Genomic DNA, 19,194 nt, shown 5'->3' on the forward strand with positions numbered 1-19,194 from the left:
CATGCTTTATATAAAAGTGTCTATCTTCTCTTAATTTTTTCTTTATCCATCAACAACTAATTTCTCATCTTTTCTCCATTCATCTCACTTTGTTTTTAATAAATATAAATTTATTTTATATATTATTTTAATCACATCACAATAACATCATCTACTAATATAATATCATGCATATTTTAACAATTATGTATACACATAATAATGTATTTACACTGGTAAACATACAATAAAATAAATATAGAATTATCTACACTAAAACAATTGGTTATAAAAGTGAATGCTCCTTATTATATATATACTTACTGATGAAAACTTATTTTAAAAATTATGTTCCAAAATTTTGTTCTGAAATATTATTTCATAAATTCCAAAAAGATTATTCGATACCATTAGGATGACTCTCTTAAAACTCTTGAGAGTGTAATTAGAAATTATTGGAGTACAAGAAGAAAACATCCACATTTTATTGTTTTTTTTTTCTTTTGCATTAACTCGTTTTGTTTTAACTCATTCACGTGTAATCTATTTTATCTAAGATTTTATATAATTATATTTCATTCATTTTATACTTCATACTTTCTTGTAAATATTTGGTTTAATCATTTTGTATTATAAATTTAAATTTTATTCATAAAATAAAATTAGGATAAAGAAGTTAAAAAACAATTAGAAGTTAAAAATAAAAATATGTCTCATTACGATTAGTTTCATTTTAAAAATAAAAATTTATGAAGTTACTCCTTTTTTCTAACCTTGGTAACAACAATAAAAGAGTTATTGGAAATATTAAAACTCTAATTAATTAATTAATTAATAATAGTTTTTATCGTGTTCAAAGTATGAGAAAACGTTATATAATGACTTTCTACTTCCAGTCAAAATCTATTTCAAATTTCTTTTAATATTAATTAAATAAGTTAAATAATAATGTTTTATCATCGTAGTTATTGTTATCAATATTATGGTTATAAATAATTCTCATATACACAACTCCTTAACTTGAACAATTATTCTAAGAAAACCCTTTAAACACATAACCAATGGCAAAAACTTCAGTGTTGTTTCCTTGCTTGATGTTTTTATTTCTCGTGATACTTCCAACAGGTATGCTTCGCTCTGATTCTCTTTTGTTGCACCTTTCTTATATACAGTTATGTATATACTTTTGTTTGTGTCAAAAATCACAAACTATTTTGGATTTAGAGTGGTGTTTAATTTTATATGATGATTTTTGTGAAAGATTTAAATATTTTTTTAGTTCTCATTTTTGTAGTGTTTGTTGCGGATGGTTTTTATTTCTACCAAATGTTTTATTTGGACCATTTTAAACATTCGCTAAAAAATGAGGATCATTTTAAACATTATATCAAAATGAGGACCATTCGCAACAAACACTACGAAAATGAGAAAAAAAAAAATATTTAAGCCCTTGTGAAATGGATGAGACACCATGTTTGTTTAACTAATGATTTGGCAAAAATTGAACAGATTTTGTAGGGTTTGTGGATGCTTGTAGCTATCAGTGCCATATGAATTCTGGTTGTGTAAATCTGCATTGTCCTTATCTCGCTCCTCGTTGCGTAAAGCGATGCATCAGAAGGTGTTGCATTTGTGCGTGTGAAAAGGAAAAACCTCAAATAAATATGTAACAATTTCATGCCTTTGTTTTGAAATTGATTCGGAATAATAAGAGAAGTTGAATAATAACATGATCATTCTTTATCAATTGCATTCCATATACCTTATTCTTAAATTGCATAAAACTAAAACAAATATATTTCCACTATAGTAATTTCATATTGTTTATCTATTAACAATAATAATGATAATCGGTCGCAAATCTAAGACCTTAAGTCAATGATGACAATTAGAAATTATTTGAGTTTTAATCCAGATCCATTTTAAAATAAAAGTAAGGAATTAAGAATGACAAATATAAAAAATTAGAAAAGATAAAATAATTTTTTTTTCACATATTTAATAATAATTTTAACAAAACCAAGAAGTGTGTCTACCCATCTTGGGTACATATTGGTTCGCAAGTGATGATAATAATAAATGTTACTTAAAACATCTTTTATGCATGTACACATTATTTTCTTATAATAAGTTGAAACACATGATTAAATATATTTGTATTTACTTTTTTATCATGACAAAAAATATATAAAAATTTTATATTAGAAAATTTTAATTGAGTTCAAAAAACGGATTTACAAAAATTAAAAGATAAAATAATAAAAAGAACATATTAATAAAGAGTAAAGTTGGTAAAGAATTGTGTATAATAAAATAATGACAAAAAACGGTTGTAAAAGTAAATTAAAAATATTTATAAAATATAAAAATTATCGTTATAAATAAAGAGGGTTACCTCTTCTGTGTTTATATTTCATAACTCCAATTTTACTTTTCACAATATATTTATTTTTTTAATTTTTAAAAATTAATAGTTACTTTTTACATTTTTCTATAAAAATGTTTATCTTCTCTCCTTCTTTTTTCTATATATGATTTTTTTTTTATTTTGTGTCAATATTTCTTGATTTAAATTTGACCATTTATAATATAATTATTTTTAAAAATTTTAAAAATTAACATTTACTTTTACATGTTTTTTAAAAGTATCTATCTTCTCTCTATCCATCAACAATTACTTCCTCATATTTTCTCCATTTATCTCACTTTGTTTTCAATAAATATAAATTTATTTTATATATTACAATATCATCACTTACTAATATAATATTATGTATATTTTTATTAATATAACATCATTTATATTTTAAAAATGTGTAATTATACTTATAACTTATGTGTTTATGCTAGTAAAAGATAAAATAGATATAGAATTATGTCCACTAAAACAAAAGTTATAAAAATGAATGTTCACACACACACACATATATATATATATATATATATATATATATTTACTGATAAAAATTTATTTTAAAAATTATTTATGTTCTAAAATTTTGTTCTGAAATATGGTTTCGTAAATTCCAAAAAGATTATTCGATACCATTAGGATGACTCTTTTAAAACTCTTCAGAGTGTACATAGAAATTATGGGAGTAAAAGAAGAAAACATCCACTTTTTATTGTTTTTGTTGCATTAACTCGTTTTGTTTTAACTCATTCATGTGTAATATATGTCTCATTACCTTAGTTTCATTCTAAAAATAAAAATTTACGAAGTTACTCTTTCTTTAACCATGGTAACAATAATAAAAGAGTTATTAGAAATATTAAAACTAATTAATTAATAACAATTTTTATTGTGTTCAGAACAGACAGATCAAACGTTATATAATCACTTTTTACTTCAAGTCAAAATCTATTCCAAATTTCTTTTAATATTAATTAAAGAAGTTAGATAATATTGTCTTGTTAGTTTCATTTTAAAATAAAAATTTATGAAGTTATTCTTTCTTTAATCTTAGTAACAACAGTAACAACAGTAAAAGAGTTATTGGAAATATTAAAACTTTAATTAATTAATTTTATCCTGTGAGAAAACGTTGTACAATCATTCTCTACTTCAAGTCAATATCTATTTTAATTTTTTTAATAATAAATATTTGAAAGCGAATGTTAACCATTGTTTTTATACAAAGGTCAGATGCATAATTTCATCACTTTTATATTAAAAATTAGAATAATTAATTATAAATATAATAGATTTTATATAAAAAAAAAAACCTTTTGAAATTCTAAGTTATATTTTCCTGACACAAAATAAACACTTTGAAATTCCTAAAATATTTACAAGAAAATAAGAAAAAAAAATCTCTTTAAGACTTGAAGATTATTTTAATGAATGTTGAGATGTAAAGATTCGAAAGCTTTGAAATATACTATCTATAAATTTTGAAAAATAAATCACTTTAAAATTTTTAGTAACGAAAATCTAGTTATTTTATTATTTAATTTATATTTTATTTTATTTTTTGTAAATTTTTAATATTTAATACTAATTTTTTTTATTTTATATAATTTAATCTTTTATATTTAATTATATTTTAACTCCTAACAATATTAAAATATAATTATGTTATTATTTTTTTAATTCTTTTATAATTTGCATCAAATAAAATATTAAACATAATTTTTAGTTTTAAATAATTATGATCATTTTTATCCTCTAAACAAAAAAAAAAAACAACAATAATTATTATTAAGTGATAATTCATTTAATATCACAATTAATTATAAATTTTCATACAATTTTATCAATATCTTTAAAACACCGGTTAATATAATCTATAATTAAATATTTTCTATTAATTTAAAAATAGTTGTCAATTTATCAATAAAATTATCTTTTATCTATTCCATCGAAATAATTCCGCGTGTTTTCTACAATGAATTTAAAGATAATTTTTATGCCAATTCTTATGCTTTTATTATAAAAAAACTTACACAACATAGATTTAATTGTATTTTGTACCATTTAACTTTGATATCTCTTATAATTTTGTTAGTGAATTTTTTTATTATTGTACCAAATCATCACTGGTTAAGTCTAAATTATATGTTGGCAAATAATTTAGATAACAAAACCAATACAATAAATGAAAATTTTATGATAATAAGATGTGGACCAAATCATCATCAAGATATGTTTACTTTTTTTCTAAAATAATCTTCAAAAATTTTAAGCTGCTTAATTTTAATTCACCTTTGGTCACTTTTGATAATAGATAATATATTTATATTATGATAAATATAATTTTGGATATTAAAATCAATTTAAAATTATTTATGATAAAGATTAAAACTAAGATTTTTGTTGTGAATATTGAAAAGATAAATATCGATTAATGTGTTCCAAAAACGAAAACGCGCTTTGGAAATTTGTTCGAAGTTCCCTTATAGCTTCGTCTCTGTATTGAACCAGAAAATCATCTTCTATACCCAATACCATCAAATCCTAACCCTAAAAGCTTCAATTTTTGAACTTGCAATCACAAATTCCTTCAATCAATCGCAACTTTACCCTCAGCAGAATGCTTCAATCCCCAGGGCACTCGCCGCTGCACTTGTCGTCGCCTTCTCCTTCGATTTCGCAGGTGTCGGTGCAAAACCCTAATGATTCAACATCGTTGTCGTCGTCGAGTGCGAAGAACTCTAGGGTTCTGGACGAGGACACTTACGTGGAGGCGTTGGAGAAGATCATCGAGCGCGACTACTTCCCCGACATCTCGAAGCTCAGGGACCGCCTCGACTGGCTCGAAGCCATAAAAACCGGCGACCCCGTCGTGATTCGCGAGGCTCAATTGAAGATCCTCGAACGCCGCGCCGGCGCATCAAAGGTAACCAATCCCAACGATACTTCTAGAACCGCCTCCCACACACCCGGTTCCACGTTCGTTAGAAATTTCACACCTTTGGATGAGTTTGACGGAAAGCCCCCACAAACGCCTCGTTTAATCCCGGAGGTTAAAGAGGGGGAGAGTAACGACGGTGGAGTTGATACTTCCCTTGGTCTTGATCAATTTCTTAGGAGGTATACTAGTGAGGATAATCAAAGCTTTTCCAAGATTTTAGAGAAAGTGAATAGGAAGAGGAAAGAGAAGTTTGGGTATTTGAACGAGGATGTGAAGGGTATTGAGGATGTGAAGAGGGATAGAATTACTGATGGATATGGAACCTCTTATCAGCCTCCGAGTACTCTTGAAGGGTGGAATTACACTGCCAAGAATTTGTTGATGTATCATCCCGCTGATCGGGGTGAGGTTCCCTTGACTGAGGAGGAGATGGCTGTTAGAATTAAAGCTGCCACGAAAGAGATCAATCGTGGGAACACAAGGTTTCATGGTAAAATGATGGATTCTAGGCCGAAAGATGATGGAACTGTGGAGGTTCTTTATACGCCTGTTGCTGGTGCTACACCAGCTCCTATGTCTCTTAGAGACGGGGATAAGTTACAGAAGTATGATTTGGAGGATTTGAGGAAGACTCCGAATCCATTTTATTTGGAATCTGAGAAGAAAGCTGATAATGGTTATAGCTATGTTAAGACACCATCCCCTGCACCGGGGGTAGATGAATCCCCCTTCATCACTTGGGGAGAAATTGAGGGGACTCCATTGAGGTTGGACCAGGAGGATACACCGCTTGATATTGGTGGTAGTGCTGATGGACCTCATTACAAGATTCCTTCTGCACCAGTGAGAGATGCTAAGGCACACGCTCTTTCAAGAGAGGCTGCACGGAAGCTGAGGGAAAGGTCAAAGATGTTTCATAAGCCACCATTGGCATCACGGGTTAGAGGAGGGAGTGCTAGCCCAAGCATGCGTATGCTGTCTCCTGCTGCACAGAAGTTTGTAAGGAATGCATTTGCCAAGTCTTCGTCTTCTGTTGATGAAACTCTTCGAGCAAGTTACCGTGGTTCTACTCCTGCTTTGTCTACTCCTAGAACTGTTGGTAGAAGTGTGTCAAGGGTTGGTAGAGATGAGAGCACGGTTTCCAGGTCTCCATCTGTTAGAGAGGACTCCAATCCTCCCTGGTGATATGTTGTAAAATTTAAAAACTGTGATGAAATGACCGTGCTCTAGGTGTTCCTTCTCCCCCTTCATAATGTGTTTATTGTACTGCCGTATACATTTGGAGAGAAAGAACAATCTGAGAATAATATAGACTTTGCATACTCAATTTTGTAACCTCAGCTTAGTTATAGCATTACTCTTCGATTACTGGTTTTCTATGTGCAAAATCTTCTTGATAAAAGTTCTTCAGAACGCACTGCTGTATATTTGATTAACTACGATGTTACTGTCTGACTTTTTTGTTTATTTGGTTGGTTTCGTTTTTATTGAATAGTTTCTTCACCTCTCTTTTTTGCTTAAAGTAGGTTCTTTCTGGTTTCTCCATGCATCTATGCAGTTGCCTGCCATGTAGCCAAATCTTACATGAAACTGATGAACTGATGTAAATGGCTGTTTGATAAGTATTTTTATGGTATAAGCCTTTCGAGTAATTATCAGATGATGGTTATTATCGTACAAGACTTGAGCCTGCGTGTGATGAATGTGCAATGTACAAATCTCTTTTCAGTTCTTCAACTTCATTTACTTTCTAAAATAAATAAAAACAATCAATCGCACCAAAGAAAGCCATGGAGAGGCCTGAGGTGTGTTCCATTAATCAAATGATCGACTTGTCCCTGGTTATCCTTCCTGAAAATATAATCTCCATTGATGAAGTTAGTTTCTTGTTCACCCATCTTTTCAGTAATTTGTTCATCACTCACTAAGTTGATAAATCTGTCAAAAAAGTTTCATTGATGAGCATTTTTTGTCAGTAATGAAATGAAATTGGCGCAATGGAATCCAAACCAAATTTTAATTTTTTTCAAAACTTCTGTAATTTGAAGTAAAAGCTACACCAATGCATACCGTACGGATGAACCAATTATATTTGCCAGCAGATTATATGAATGTATGATGAAAAATGTGATGCCGTCGAAGGCAACAAATTCAATGGATCTAAACATTTCAGATTGAAGCATTTGACTATTACGCATGTCATCATCAAGGTGATTTAGCTGCTGAATACGTTGATTCAATTTTTTAGCTAATTGACCTAATTTCCCAATATAGCCTCTCAGAACCATAATGCACCGCGTGTCATAACTCGTGAAAAAAAAAAAAAAAAAGATGCTTACAGCGGTAGATACTCTACACTTTGCAGAGAGCGAGTGGTATTTGAAAACAGATAATTTGGAAGAATCGTGAGGTAATGATGTTCGGAAACAGATTGGAAGAGTGAGATAATGAAGTAGTGTTGGTAATTTGTAGGTATACTTGAGCACGGGCTTCGCCTGAAACTTTAGTTGTGAGAGCAGTGTTCCCCATTCTTCTCGTGAATGTAAGAAAACACCTTCAGAATCCAGATGCAGTGATTCTCTTCATCACGATTTTGTGTCATGGCAAGGATCTCAAAAGCACCAAATAAAAAATAAAATTGTAAATGGAAAGGGGATTGTGTTTGTGTACCTCTGCATTGCCACCTCATCCATTCGTTTCCACTTCTAACAAATTCCACCACTATCTTCTCTCGGCTATTTAATCTCTACACTTCCATTCAGGGTTTCAATTCCAGGTTCCACATTCTCAATTCTCGTTAAGGTAACCTTTCCAACTTGCGCTTAAAATCACTATTTTCTACTTTGATTTTCATGCATTGCAGTAACAGAAATTGTACAATCCAAGAAAAATAGAATGTATGTAAGGTAGCTGATGATGTAATGAACAGACACACGGCGAAAAAGTAGGGTTGTTGAAAATTATTGAAGCAATGGTGATCCACTTTCATGATTAATTTTCAATTTGTTTCGTTTAGTGTGGGAGAGAGAGACTGAAAATGCCTGCGGAGAAGTCGAACAGTTGCGACACCGAAGTGGAGGCGTTTGTGGAGGTTGATCCGACGGGAAGGTTTGGGCGTTACAACGATCTTCTCGGTTGTGGAGCTGTGAAGAAGGTTTACAGAGCTTTTGATCAGGAGGAAGGAATTGAGGTGGCGTGGAATCAGGTTCGGCTCAGGAATTTCAGCGAAGACCCTGTTCTCATCAATCGCCTTCATTCTGAGGTTGAGTTGCTCAGAACGCTCAGCAACAAGTACATCATCGTCTGTTACAGTGTGTGGAAGGATGAGGAACGCCACAACATCAATTTCATCACTGAGATTTGCACTTCCGGCAACCTCAGGGATTACCGCAAGAAGCACCGCCATGTCTCCATTAAGGCTTTCAAGAAGTGGTCCAAACAGGTCCTTGAGGGGTTGGAATATCTTCACACTCATGACCCATGCATCATTCACAGGGATCTCAATTGCAGCAACATCTTCGTTAACGGCAACATTGGCCAGGTTATTTGCTTCTGCTTATTATTAGTTCTCATGCTATTGAAATCATATCAAGGAATGAAACACAGCCATGCCAAACTTGAATGCAGTTCTTTTCCTTTCACAGGTTAAATGAAAAAAATGCGGTTTACTTTTCCTGATTTAACTGGTTTTAATTAATGTGAACAGCTTGGTTTTTCATCTTGGCTTTTTGCAGGTGAAAATTGGTGATCTTGGATTGGCTGCAATAGTGGGACGGAACCATGCTGCACATTCAATTTTAGGAACACCTGAATACATGGCACCGGAGCTGTATGAGGAGGATTACACTGAGATGGTGGACATATACTCTTTTGGAATGTGTTTGCTTGAAATGGTTACAATGGAGATACCCTACAGCGAATGTGACAGTGTGGCGAAGATCTACAAAAAGGTCACCAAGGGAATTAAGCCTCAGGCTTTGAGCAAAGTCACAGAACCAGAGGTGAAGGAATTCATTGAGAAATGCATTGCACAACCAAGGGCAAGACCTTCAGCCACAGATCTCCTTAAGGATCCTTTCTTTTATGAACTCAACAACGATGAAGAATCAACACCAATAATTTGATAATGTTTGAGACCCTTTTGTCCAATTCAACAACTTTTTACTTCCAATCAAAGTATATGTTCGTATTCCATTCTGATAGTTGCTTAGTAGATGCATTTCTGCTTCAGTTTCACTATATCTGTATTGTACAGGACTTCCTCAGTGAACTGAAAGTACCAATCAACCCAGTTGTAGTTTTTTCAGCGGATTCCCTCGTTTGTTTCTGCCATATTCTTTTTTATTTGTTTCAACACTTAAATCGTTAGGAGGGTCTCACAAAATGGGTTGCGTCAATCTAATTTTAACTTCTTAAGCTGTACCTACAAGCTCATTTGGATCATAAACAGACAATTATCAAATTTATATGCTGGTCTCATACATTGAAAACGGAATTGTTATTTCTTCAACTAGATTGTTTGATTTGAATTTCAGATTCAAAATTAAAAATTAATTCATCCTAATCGAACTTTTCTTATTGTATTTAAATATAATATTATATGTTTATAGTTAATCATAATTTTATTGTATGGTATGTATAATGTATTTATACGTATAAATATATAGTAATTTGAAAGGTAGTAGTAAGATTATGTATTTATTTATTTATATGCAAGAAAATTAAAATGATGAATATGATAATAACTCTGATAAATTATATATAAGTCTCTTTATCAGATAACTTTTGAGGGTTGATATTTTTAATCAACAACTTGTAAAATAAAAATCTAATTTAAACTATATCGCAAAATTATTAGTTTTTTTTATAATTAAAACTCAATCAAATCAATTGGTATTTACCTTTTATATTTAATTCAAATAACTTTTAATTGAAAGTAGAATCAGAAGAATAGGCTATACCCTCCTGCTAACAGATCTTCCTTTTGTGTTAAAATAAAGTGCATAACACTATTTAAGCAGCTTTGTACCCCTCTACACCTTATAAAAAAATCATGTTTTTATTGTATAATTCGAAAATAAAAAAAAAACATTTAGATTGTCAATTCAAAAAATAAAAATGACGTCTAAATAAAAGCCTTCCTTAAAAAAAAAAAAAGAAACCCTTTGAATTGAATAATTCGAAAATCAAAAATAATTTTTGAATTTTGTAATCTAGAACTTAGAAATCATTTTTTACTTTTAAATTGTACAGTAAAAAAAATTAAGAAAAAAAGTACCTTCCAAGTTGTATAATTCGAAAATCATTATTTACTATCAAAAATGGTTTTCGATTATATTTAACCTAGAAAAGGCAAAAGTGGAATTTTCTTTATATAGGGAGTGTAAAAGAGAATTTATGGAGGTGTAGGAAAAAACACGTCTGATTTATCGTTGGTCCATTTAGAAAAAGAGGGATGGGCCGGAAATCTTAGACCATCCTAGTAGATGTTAGCTCGTTAGATTTTTTTTTTTAATTTTACTTTTTATATAATTGTATTTTTAGTTTTAAAATCACATTTAATTATGTAAAAAAGTCTTTAATTAACTGATATGTATACATAACATAATTAATAAAATTATATATATATATATATATATATATATATATATATATAAAATTATCTTGTTATAATTAATAATTGAAATGTAATTTGTAAGTACAGATAATTTAAGTTGTAATAATATTATATATTTGTATCTTTCAAATAACATAATACAAAAAATTAATTTTCTAATCTATTTTTTATTTGATCCTTTAATTGAAAAAAGTAACTAACTAGTCAAAACGAATTAGCAAATTATAAATATCAACTCAACTCACAAACTTGTAGAAGACTAACACTCATTATATTTAATCGATTTGTCATAACTTAGATATCAAAAAAAGAATAACAATTGACATTAAAAACATACACTTATGTTAAGACTACAAATGTTGATGTAGCTCTAATTTGAGTTGACCTTATATAAGCTCTGAGGTAAGTCAAACTTGACTTAGCTTGATGTGGACCTATTTATGCTTGACCAACATGGAATCTACTCAACTCAACTTGAGGTGCGTATGACTTGACTTAGTTTGATTTACGCCCAACTTGACTCAATTAACGTGGTATCGATTGAACTAAGCACAATATGTTGTTAATCAATCTTTCCTTGATGTAGACTTAACCTAACCCCGCTTAATTAACTTGACTTGGTCCGACTCAACTGGTTCATACTAACTAAGGATTGACCCAGATAGACTTTGTCTCTATCAAACTCGACTTGATTTATATATATATATATATATATATATATATATATATATATATATATATATATATATATTAGACTTGACTTGATCAACATGGATCCAACCCATTAGCCAATATGAGTCCAACCCAACTTGGTCCAACATGAGCCAAGCTTATACTAACTTGTTCTAACCTATCCAAAATTAGACTTGGTATAACCTAGATTCAATCTGACCTATCTTGTTGTCCTAACTCATACTTAACTTGGCTCAACATGTCTTGAGTCTAGACCTATCTTGTCTAGCCTAACTTAGACCCATCTAGATCAACTTGAGATTGAAATAACACCAAACTTAAATAAAATAAATGTTCTTCATGTGTATAATTTATTAAAAATATTTTAGCATTTTTATTTTAAATAAGTTTTTACTTTTTTTAAAAAAATCTATGGATGGACATGACTCTTTTGTTTGTGTTTTGATTTCATGGACTTTTTTTCATATAAATATTTTTGATCCGACCCATATAGTTCCTGGTCAAACCTTGTGGCCGAGACAAATTAACATCTTGGTATCATCATATTAGTAATGACTTAGATATTTACGAGCTGCAAAAATGATAGGCAACTATATGTGTGTCTTTATGTAAAAAATAGAGAGTTATCACTCTTATCATACATAAAAAAAATTCAAAATATATATTAAAATCACGTGCAAAGAGTTGCAAAGGAACAACTCTTGAAAATTCCCAAACACAGAGTTCAAATTACAAGAATAGAGGAGAAAAAGATAACAGCTATATATATACTTTTACGAAATCAGGGTTGCACTCAAAGTCTATATATATATAGAGAGAAGAGGTGTGAAATATTAATTAAAAATTCTAGTTGTGCATATAAATGAATAAGTTTGGTAAATGATTGCTTCATTTCTAAGAATAAAAAACCAAGATACAACTTCATCAAATTTCTATGGGATTAGCTTGCCAACCTCTTTGATGTAAGACTCAATTATATTAAAAACACCATAAGAATCACACACATGCAAGAACCACTTTTCAATACAAGCCACTCATTAACAAATAGGAAAATGATCAATAAAATAATTGTATAGTTAACAAATTATGATATAGTTATACCTTTAACACTTGTTGATTGGAGTTTACTTTCTAACTTAGGAAAAAACTTTATTAAAAGCGAGTTTGAAACTTATATAGTTTGAAACTAATCCATGATCTTAACATTAATTCTAACACCCACTCAAGTTGGCAATTATGTATTAGCATTTACAGCTAGTGAGAAATAATACAAAACAAAATCAAATGTATGACTTGCAGCTATGTTGTCAAATTAGAATGATGTCGAAATCACACCAACAAAATACACAGTGATCATCAACGACAACTGAGAGAAAAGTTTAACATGGTACAAGTCACAATCTCCTTTAACCTCATAACAAAACACAAATCAAATTTTTGTTATTAGTTGATCAATTAATAGTCATATACAAGTTTCATCATTCTGAACATAAAGCAAGCACATAGTGTGCAGAATTTATAGTCCCAGTTGTGAGAACCCCAAAAGGTTATAGTACCTCGTGTCATTTGAATATTGCATGTTTAGTTTAAACTAAACTAAGAAATAACTACACTATGACTAAATGCAAAGCCCAAAATGATGTGAAATTTTGTGAAAAGGTATAATATTGGGAGGGTTGAAAGCAAGGTAAACTCAAAAACCGAAGCATGCACCCGAATTTTGAGTAGCCGTGCCGTCTTGGGCGTTACCAAAGCCACAAAAAGGAACCACAAAACTTGACATGCACTTAACCATCTTCATCCCTTTCCCTTTTTTTAATCCAATCATTTTCTTCCTCATTTATTTCATACCCCTACATTTCTTTTTCCCAATAAACCCATTTGTACCTTCTTTATCAAACCTAAACCAAATCCAACGTAACTTGTGTAAACTGTTTCCTCCATCATTTTCCCAAATGCATCAATTAAGGCCTCATGTTGACAAAGACAATCCACCCTCAAAAGTTCTACCCCATTGGATTTTTCTGTTCATTATGCTAAAATAATATTAGATAAAATTACAAAGTACTGTTTTTTTTTTCGTAGTGATTGCATACATAGGCAATACTATTCTAATACTGTCTTCTAAATTTCTAACATAGTTACCCTGTATCAGAAACTACCAATTTCATTCAGTTAATCTGTGTCCTAAATATTTTATCTGATTTGAGTTAATTTATGGTTGTATACATACATAAACTTGAAGTGCAAGTTTATGATGTTAGGATGCATGAAAAGTCACCATATTCTATTGGCCGAGGCCACCAAGTTGCAGCACAAGAATTCAAGTTCTCAACATCCAAGAACGTTTTTGAAGCCTTAAAATTTGGATTTCTAAGTTCCACTCGTGTGCATGTTGACTTTGACTGCACCAAGCTGAATAATATAGTACATTCTTGCAAGAATGTGTTCGAGACAAACTCCTCAAATCTCACTTTCATTCATCTCCACTGCTTTTATTTCCTTAACATCTCAACGCTGCTGCTGCTCCAGTTCCTCAACAGATAATTTAAGGATTCACAATCAGATGTTTTTGTGTAGTTTTTGTCAGTAACATGGAGGTTGTGAGTCCAAAAGATTGTTCTGTTTCTTCAAGTCCTTTCTCTTCTCCTAACATTGGAGCCTTGCTCAAGATCAAGGTCATCACATGGTAAGACATATATGTATATACACATCATGGATCATTCCATTTCCACGTGTTGTTATATGTCTGAAGTTTGTCTCATGCAGTTCGATTTTTTGTCACAGGAGCCAACAGACCGGTTTACCTGTTTCTGTCCGTGTTCGAGTTAAAGACAAGATCTTCAACCTGCATAAAGTATGTTTCACTGAATTGGAATGGAATCCAACAATGTTTCAAATAGCTAACTACCTTGGTTATTCATTTGCATGTTGTGTTTGTTGTTGCAGTTTCCTTTGACTTCGAAGAGTGGATACTTCAAGAAGCATTTGACCGATACATCTGAGGTTGAGCTTCCGGAAACATTCCCTGGAGGACCAGAAACCTTTGAGATGATAGCCATGTTCATTTATGGATCCTCAACATTGATCGACCCTTTTAATGTTGTGGCACTGAGGTGTGCAGCAGAGTTTCTTGAAATGACAGAAGATCATTGTTCGGGCAACCTTTGTGAAAGGTTTGATCTTTATCTCAATCAAGTGGTGTTGCAGAGTTGGGATGACACCCTCATTGCGCTTCAGAGGTGCCAGATGCTGCTTCCTTGGTCTGAATATCTGTTAATAGTGAGTCGCTGCATTGAATCTCTTGCCTTCATGGCATGCATGGAGGTGCTTGATCCAGAAAGAAGAAGAGACACCCCAGTTGTGACAGTGGAGGAGTTGGCTTCACAAGCTTGGAGCTGTGAAATAATGAAGGATGTTGTGAGCCAAGACCTGTGGATGAGGGATCTCATTGCTCTACCCTTTGACTTTTTCAAAAGGGTTATAGGATCTTTGAGGAAACAGGGAATGAAGGAGAAGTATGTGAGTCCAATCATTGTTTTCTATGCAAATAAATGGGTGCTCTCTAAAAAGGCACGCCAATTTTGGGAGAGTTCCTGTGATGAGATTGAGGAAGGTGGCGTGAATAGCAAACCTTCAGTGATTCTACAAGGTGTTGTTGATCTTCTTCCGGTGGGTGATAAGGCTAGGAAAGTGATTCCAGTGGGGTTTTATTTTGCTTTGCTTTCTAGGTCTCTTGAGTTGGGTTTGAGAACTGAAAGCAAGGCCAAGTTACAAGAACAGATTACATCACTTCTGCATTTCTCCCAAGTGGAGGATTTTCTTGTTCCTGAAAGTGGAGCTGAGTTAAAGTCCTCTAGCATGGAGTTGGAGACTATGGAAAGCATAATTTCAGCATATGTAGCATCTAACTCAAATGTAAACCATGCCCCAGAAGCTAGCAATTTCAGGGTTGCAGAACTGTGGGATGCATATCTGTTCAATGTTGCAGCAGATCCAGATATGGAACCAAAGAGATTCATGGAACTCATCGAAAGGGTGCCATCATCTTATAGACAGAATCATTACCCACTTTACAAAACAACCAACAGCTTTCTCAAGGTAAGCAAGCTTTCACCATGAATTCGGATTCTTTACTAAATTTTTGAGTTTTTGGTGGTGTTCCTCTGCCGAGTCTTCAAAATACATTGCCTAGTTCATAACACATGTTCTAATGCCAATATCACTTTCTGTTTAGGAAGAACATTGTAATGAATGTTAAGAACTCTACCATGTGGTATAACTGAATGATCCTTAGAAAAGGAGAAATGATAAGCAAATACTATTTGCAGGCTTGGGAAGTTAGTCATAGCTCATTACCCATCTTAGGCCAAAAACAAAATGAAATCATGAACAAAGAATAAACAATTTCAGCTTTAACACATTTAGCTTTTTCACTGTAGACACATCAGGGTATATCCGAAGATGATAAGGGAGCAGTGTGCAAGTATCTAGACTGTCAAAGGTTATCACAAGAGGCGTGCATTGAAGCTGTTCAAAACGAGTTGATGCCTCTACGTCTAATTGTTCAAGCACTTTTTCTTCAACAACTGAACACACACAAAGCCTTCAAAGAATGCTCAGATTCATTTAGATATGCACAATGTGGAGACATGTCAGGAAGCTTATCAAGTTCTAGGTGTCCATATTCTGCAAGTCAGAACCCAGTAGAGAGTCCATACACTGATAAACCTGAGCTCAGTAGCAGGCCCTTGAGCTTCCTGCTGCAGAAAGACAATGTGATGCAGAATTTCAAGTTTTCAACCACTGAATATGAGTCCACAAGCTTCAGGATTCAAAGTCTAGAACAAGAACTCATGTCCTTGAAAAAAAGCCTTCAATTGCACAACATTGTGGCAAAAGCAGAACCAAATTTGGCAAAAAGCCAGAAGATAAAGCCGTGTGGATTAGAAACTCGATCACTGAGCAAAAGGAGGAACCCCATTGGACAAGCGACTAGTTGCATCAGTTCTGTAAATTTTGCTTCACAAAGAAGGTATGCCAGCAGGTTGCTCAAGATCTTTCACCGCATAACTTTGTTTGGAAGTAGAAAACTGAAGAGAAAACCGGGAACTCCTAGTCAATTGTCCAAGTAAATGTAGCATGTGCACTTTACTGTTCATGTCTTTGAATGTGGATAAGAAAAAACAATGAAGAGTTGGATACATACTCGATTCTCTTTTTCCTTTTCTCAAATTTGATTGAAAATAACAAGCAAAAAGGAAAAGAGGGAGTGAGAGAAAGACAGAAAGAGAACTAAACAATGAAAGTGTTAATTGCAATTCAATAGACTATTACGTATATCATCAAAATCACAAAGGATAAGATTATAGATATTAAACTCTGAAGAGTTGACAAAATGATTGGAGTTCAGTTTGTCATATGAGTATAGAACACTCCTGGTTTAACTTGACATGACAGGATCAGGAAGAAACTCCACCATTATATCTATAATAAATAAAAATATTAAGGTAACTAGGCCATGTGAGATTCCACAATACTTGCAGTTTCGTTGCATGATTTGCATATTGGACAATGACATAGTGATGGTGGTTGACACTGACAGCCATGTAGACATCAACCCACTAATCAGTTTTGTCTGTCTTTTTGTCTTCCCCAAAGTAAAGAAAACACGTTTTCTTCATAATTCATTACTGCCTGTCAACGTAGTTACAGTATCAACAGTGGCAAAAATGTGAAGCACTGTGCCAAAGCTTCTTCTCAATGGTTTAATCACACACATGTCAAAACCATAACATTTAGTTATGTCACAGTGATTGATGTTGGAAAAATCATTGTAACATTTTGTGAGTTTTTCTGATAAGAATCACAGACAGATTCGATACCAACGAGTTAGAAATATACTTATGAAACGGTGCATTACTACATTATAACCAAAAAGTTAACAACACCGAACTTCATTCATAGTGTGTACTTTCAAGTTTCTCACATATTTGGCCAAACCAATTTATTAGACCCTTATGAGAATTGTAAGTTTTGAAAGAATAATTCCTTTCATTGTTCCACCTTGCAAGCTTCATGATTGAACCGAAAACGCAGGCATCACACAACTAAAAGTTACATTCTGCATATTTTTTTAATGCTGTGTACTTTTTAGAGTTTTTCTCGCTTTAAGGTATTCTCAGTTTCTTTTGTGTCCAATATATTCTTATATTCTGTGTGTTTGTGATCTGCTTGCATGTTATGTCCACCCTACAAATATGATAATCTGAATTGATGGACACCGTTTATTTCATCACTGCAACTCACTATCCTTTGAAACAAAAAATCCTGCATGCACATGTCATTAATTTACCAATATGAAATGAATATTTATCATCTTTTCATCACACCAGAAAAAAATATAATCCGTTCATATTACAACAAAGTCAACAAGACAATTGCAAGGGAACGTTCTTATGACCTTTTCAATTTTTTTTATTTATTTAATAAAACGAGTGATTGATCTTTACTTTAAAATAATTTAATAATTCCCAACTTAAAATTAACTGCCATATATATATATATACCATTTTTATAAAATTATATATGTATATTAAATTATATTATTTAATATTCGCATTTACTTTTGTCACCGTTCAATAAAAATTAAAAGACTAAATATGTTTTTAGTTATTTAAATTTAACATGAGATTGAAATTTATCTTTATTCCAAGTTTATATATGTGGTCCTCAAACTTAAAAATCTTTTTAAACTACAATAACTCTTTTAAGATTTGTTAAACAATTGTCTGATTACCAATTTAGAAACTAATTATATTTTTTAAAACTAATTTAATTATTAATAATTTTTAATTTATAAATTAGTATCTAATTTACTAAGTATTTTTTATTAATAAAATTGATTATAATGATAATATCGAATCGTTATAACTTATTTTCTTCATAAAAATAATAAAATGTGCTTTAATCTTTAGAATTAAAATGATAATATATTTAAATTATACATAATATAAATGATAGTATGTTTTTCTATAAGCTTTACCTGTTATTATGTTTAAAACTAATTAATAATTAATTAATATTTTTGACAAATATATATATATATATATATATATATATATATATATATATATATATTTGTTGAATTATAATTAATATATTTATGCTTATCAAAATATGATAGTAAACTTATTATAATTTTAAATTATTAGACTGTTTAAGTTTTTATAATTATAATAAATAAATAAAAATCATGAATATGACAATAAATATAAAAAAAATATAATATATTATTTTATTATAAAATATTTAAGAAATTTTTAACGAATAAATATTTACAAATTTTGCAATATTAAAATCTGTTAAAATCAATACAGCTTAAATGATAAAATATTAGTCTGATTTAGTTGATATTTTATATTAAAATTAAAATTTATTGCATGTTTAACTGTTCATACATAGGCCTTACAGCTTTTAAATAAAAAAACTAAGGCAAACCAAAGTCACAAATGTTAATACTGAATGGAATGTTAGATAAGGTTTACAGAT

The 19,194-nt window shown here is 31.1% G+C and overlaps 3 protein-coding genes across 3 annotated transcripts; all 3 read left to right on the forward strand.

Annotated features, from left to right (window-relative positions):
* The first annotated feature begins 4,848 nt into the window (after positions 1–4,848).
* On the forward strand, positions 4,849–6,660 carry LOC114194607 (DGCR14-like protein). The gene has a single exon (XM_028084944.2). It carries the CDS (start codon positions 5,013–5,015, stop codon positions 6,516–6,518), a length of 1,506 nt encoding a protein of 501 aa, XP_027940745.1. The 5' UTR covers positions 4,849–5,012; the 3' UTR covers positions 6,519–6,660.
* Positions 6,661–7,972: 1,312 nt separating this feature from the next.
* LOC114193968 (putative serine/threonine-protein kinase WNK11) lies at positions 7,973–9,644 on the forward strand. Its single transcript, XM_028083980.2, has 3 exons — positions 7,973–8,135; positions 8,350–8,874; positions 9,068–9,644. Exons 2-3 carry the CDS (start codon positions 8,371–8,373, stop codon positions 9,455–9,457), a joined length of 894 nt encoding a protein of 297 aa, XP_027939781.1. The 5' UTR covers positions 7,973–8,135; positions 8,350–8,370; the 3' UTR covers positions 9,458–9,644.
* Positions 9,645–13,646: 4,002 nt separating this feature from the next.
* On the forward strand, positions 13,647–17,509 carry LOC114193728 (Phototropic-responsive NPH3 family protein). Its single transcript, XM_028083638.2, has 4 exons — positions 13,647–14,332; positions 14,431–14,500; positions 14,593–15,744; positions 16,086–17,509. Exons 1-4 carry the CDS (start codon positions 14,238–14,240, stop codon positions 16,776–16,778), a joined length of 2,010 nt encoding a protein of 669 aa, XP_027939439.1. The 5' UTR covers positions 13,647–14,237; the 3' UTR covers positions 16,779–17,509.
* Positions 17,510–19,194: the final 1,685 nt, after the last annotated feature.

This window comes from Vigna unguiculata, chromosome 8 (assembly GCF_037176805.1).
Source record: "Vigna unguiculata cultivar grain cowpea cultivar isolate G323 ecotype 2 chromosome 8, ASM3717680v1, whole genome shotgun sequence".
NCBI lineage: Eukaryota > Viridiplantae > Streptophyta > Magnoliopsida > Fabales > Fabaceae > Vigna > Vigna unguiculata.

Excerpts from the sequence above, each read along its gene's own strand:
- LOC114194607 (XM_028084944.2), top strand. The coding sequence starts at position 5,013 with ATGCTTCAATCCCCAGGGCACTCGCCGCTGCACTTGTCGTCGCCTTCT.
- LOC114193968 (XM_028083980.2), top strand. The coding sequence starts at position 8,371 with ATGCCTGCGGAGAAGTCGAACAGTTGCGACACCGAAGTGGAGGCGTTT. Across the intron at positions 8,875-9,067 it reads TTAACGGCAACATTGGCCAG|GTGAAAATTGGTGATCTTGG; the intron begins GTTATTTGCTTC and ends GGCTTTTTGCAG.
- LOC114193728 (XM_028083638.2), top strand. The coding sequence starts at position 14,238 with ATGGAGGTTGTGAGTCCAAAAGATTGTTCTGTTTCTTCAAGTCCTTTC. Across the intron at positions 14,333-14,430 it reads AAGATCAAGGTCATCACATG|GAGCCAACAGACCGGTTTAC; the intron begins GTAAGACATATA and ends TTTTTGTCACAG. Across the intron at positions 14,501-14,592 it reads AGATCTTCAACCTGCATAAA|TTTCCTTTGACTTCGAAGAG; the intron begins GTATGTTTCACT and ends TTGTTGTTGCAG.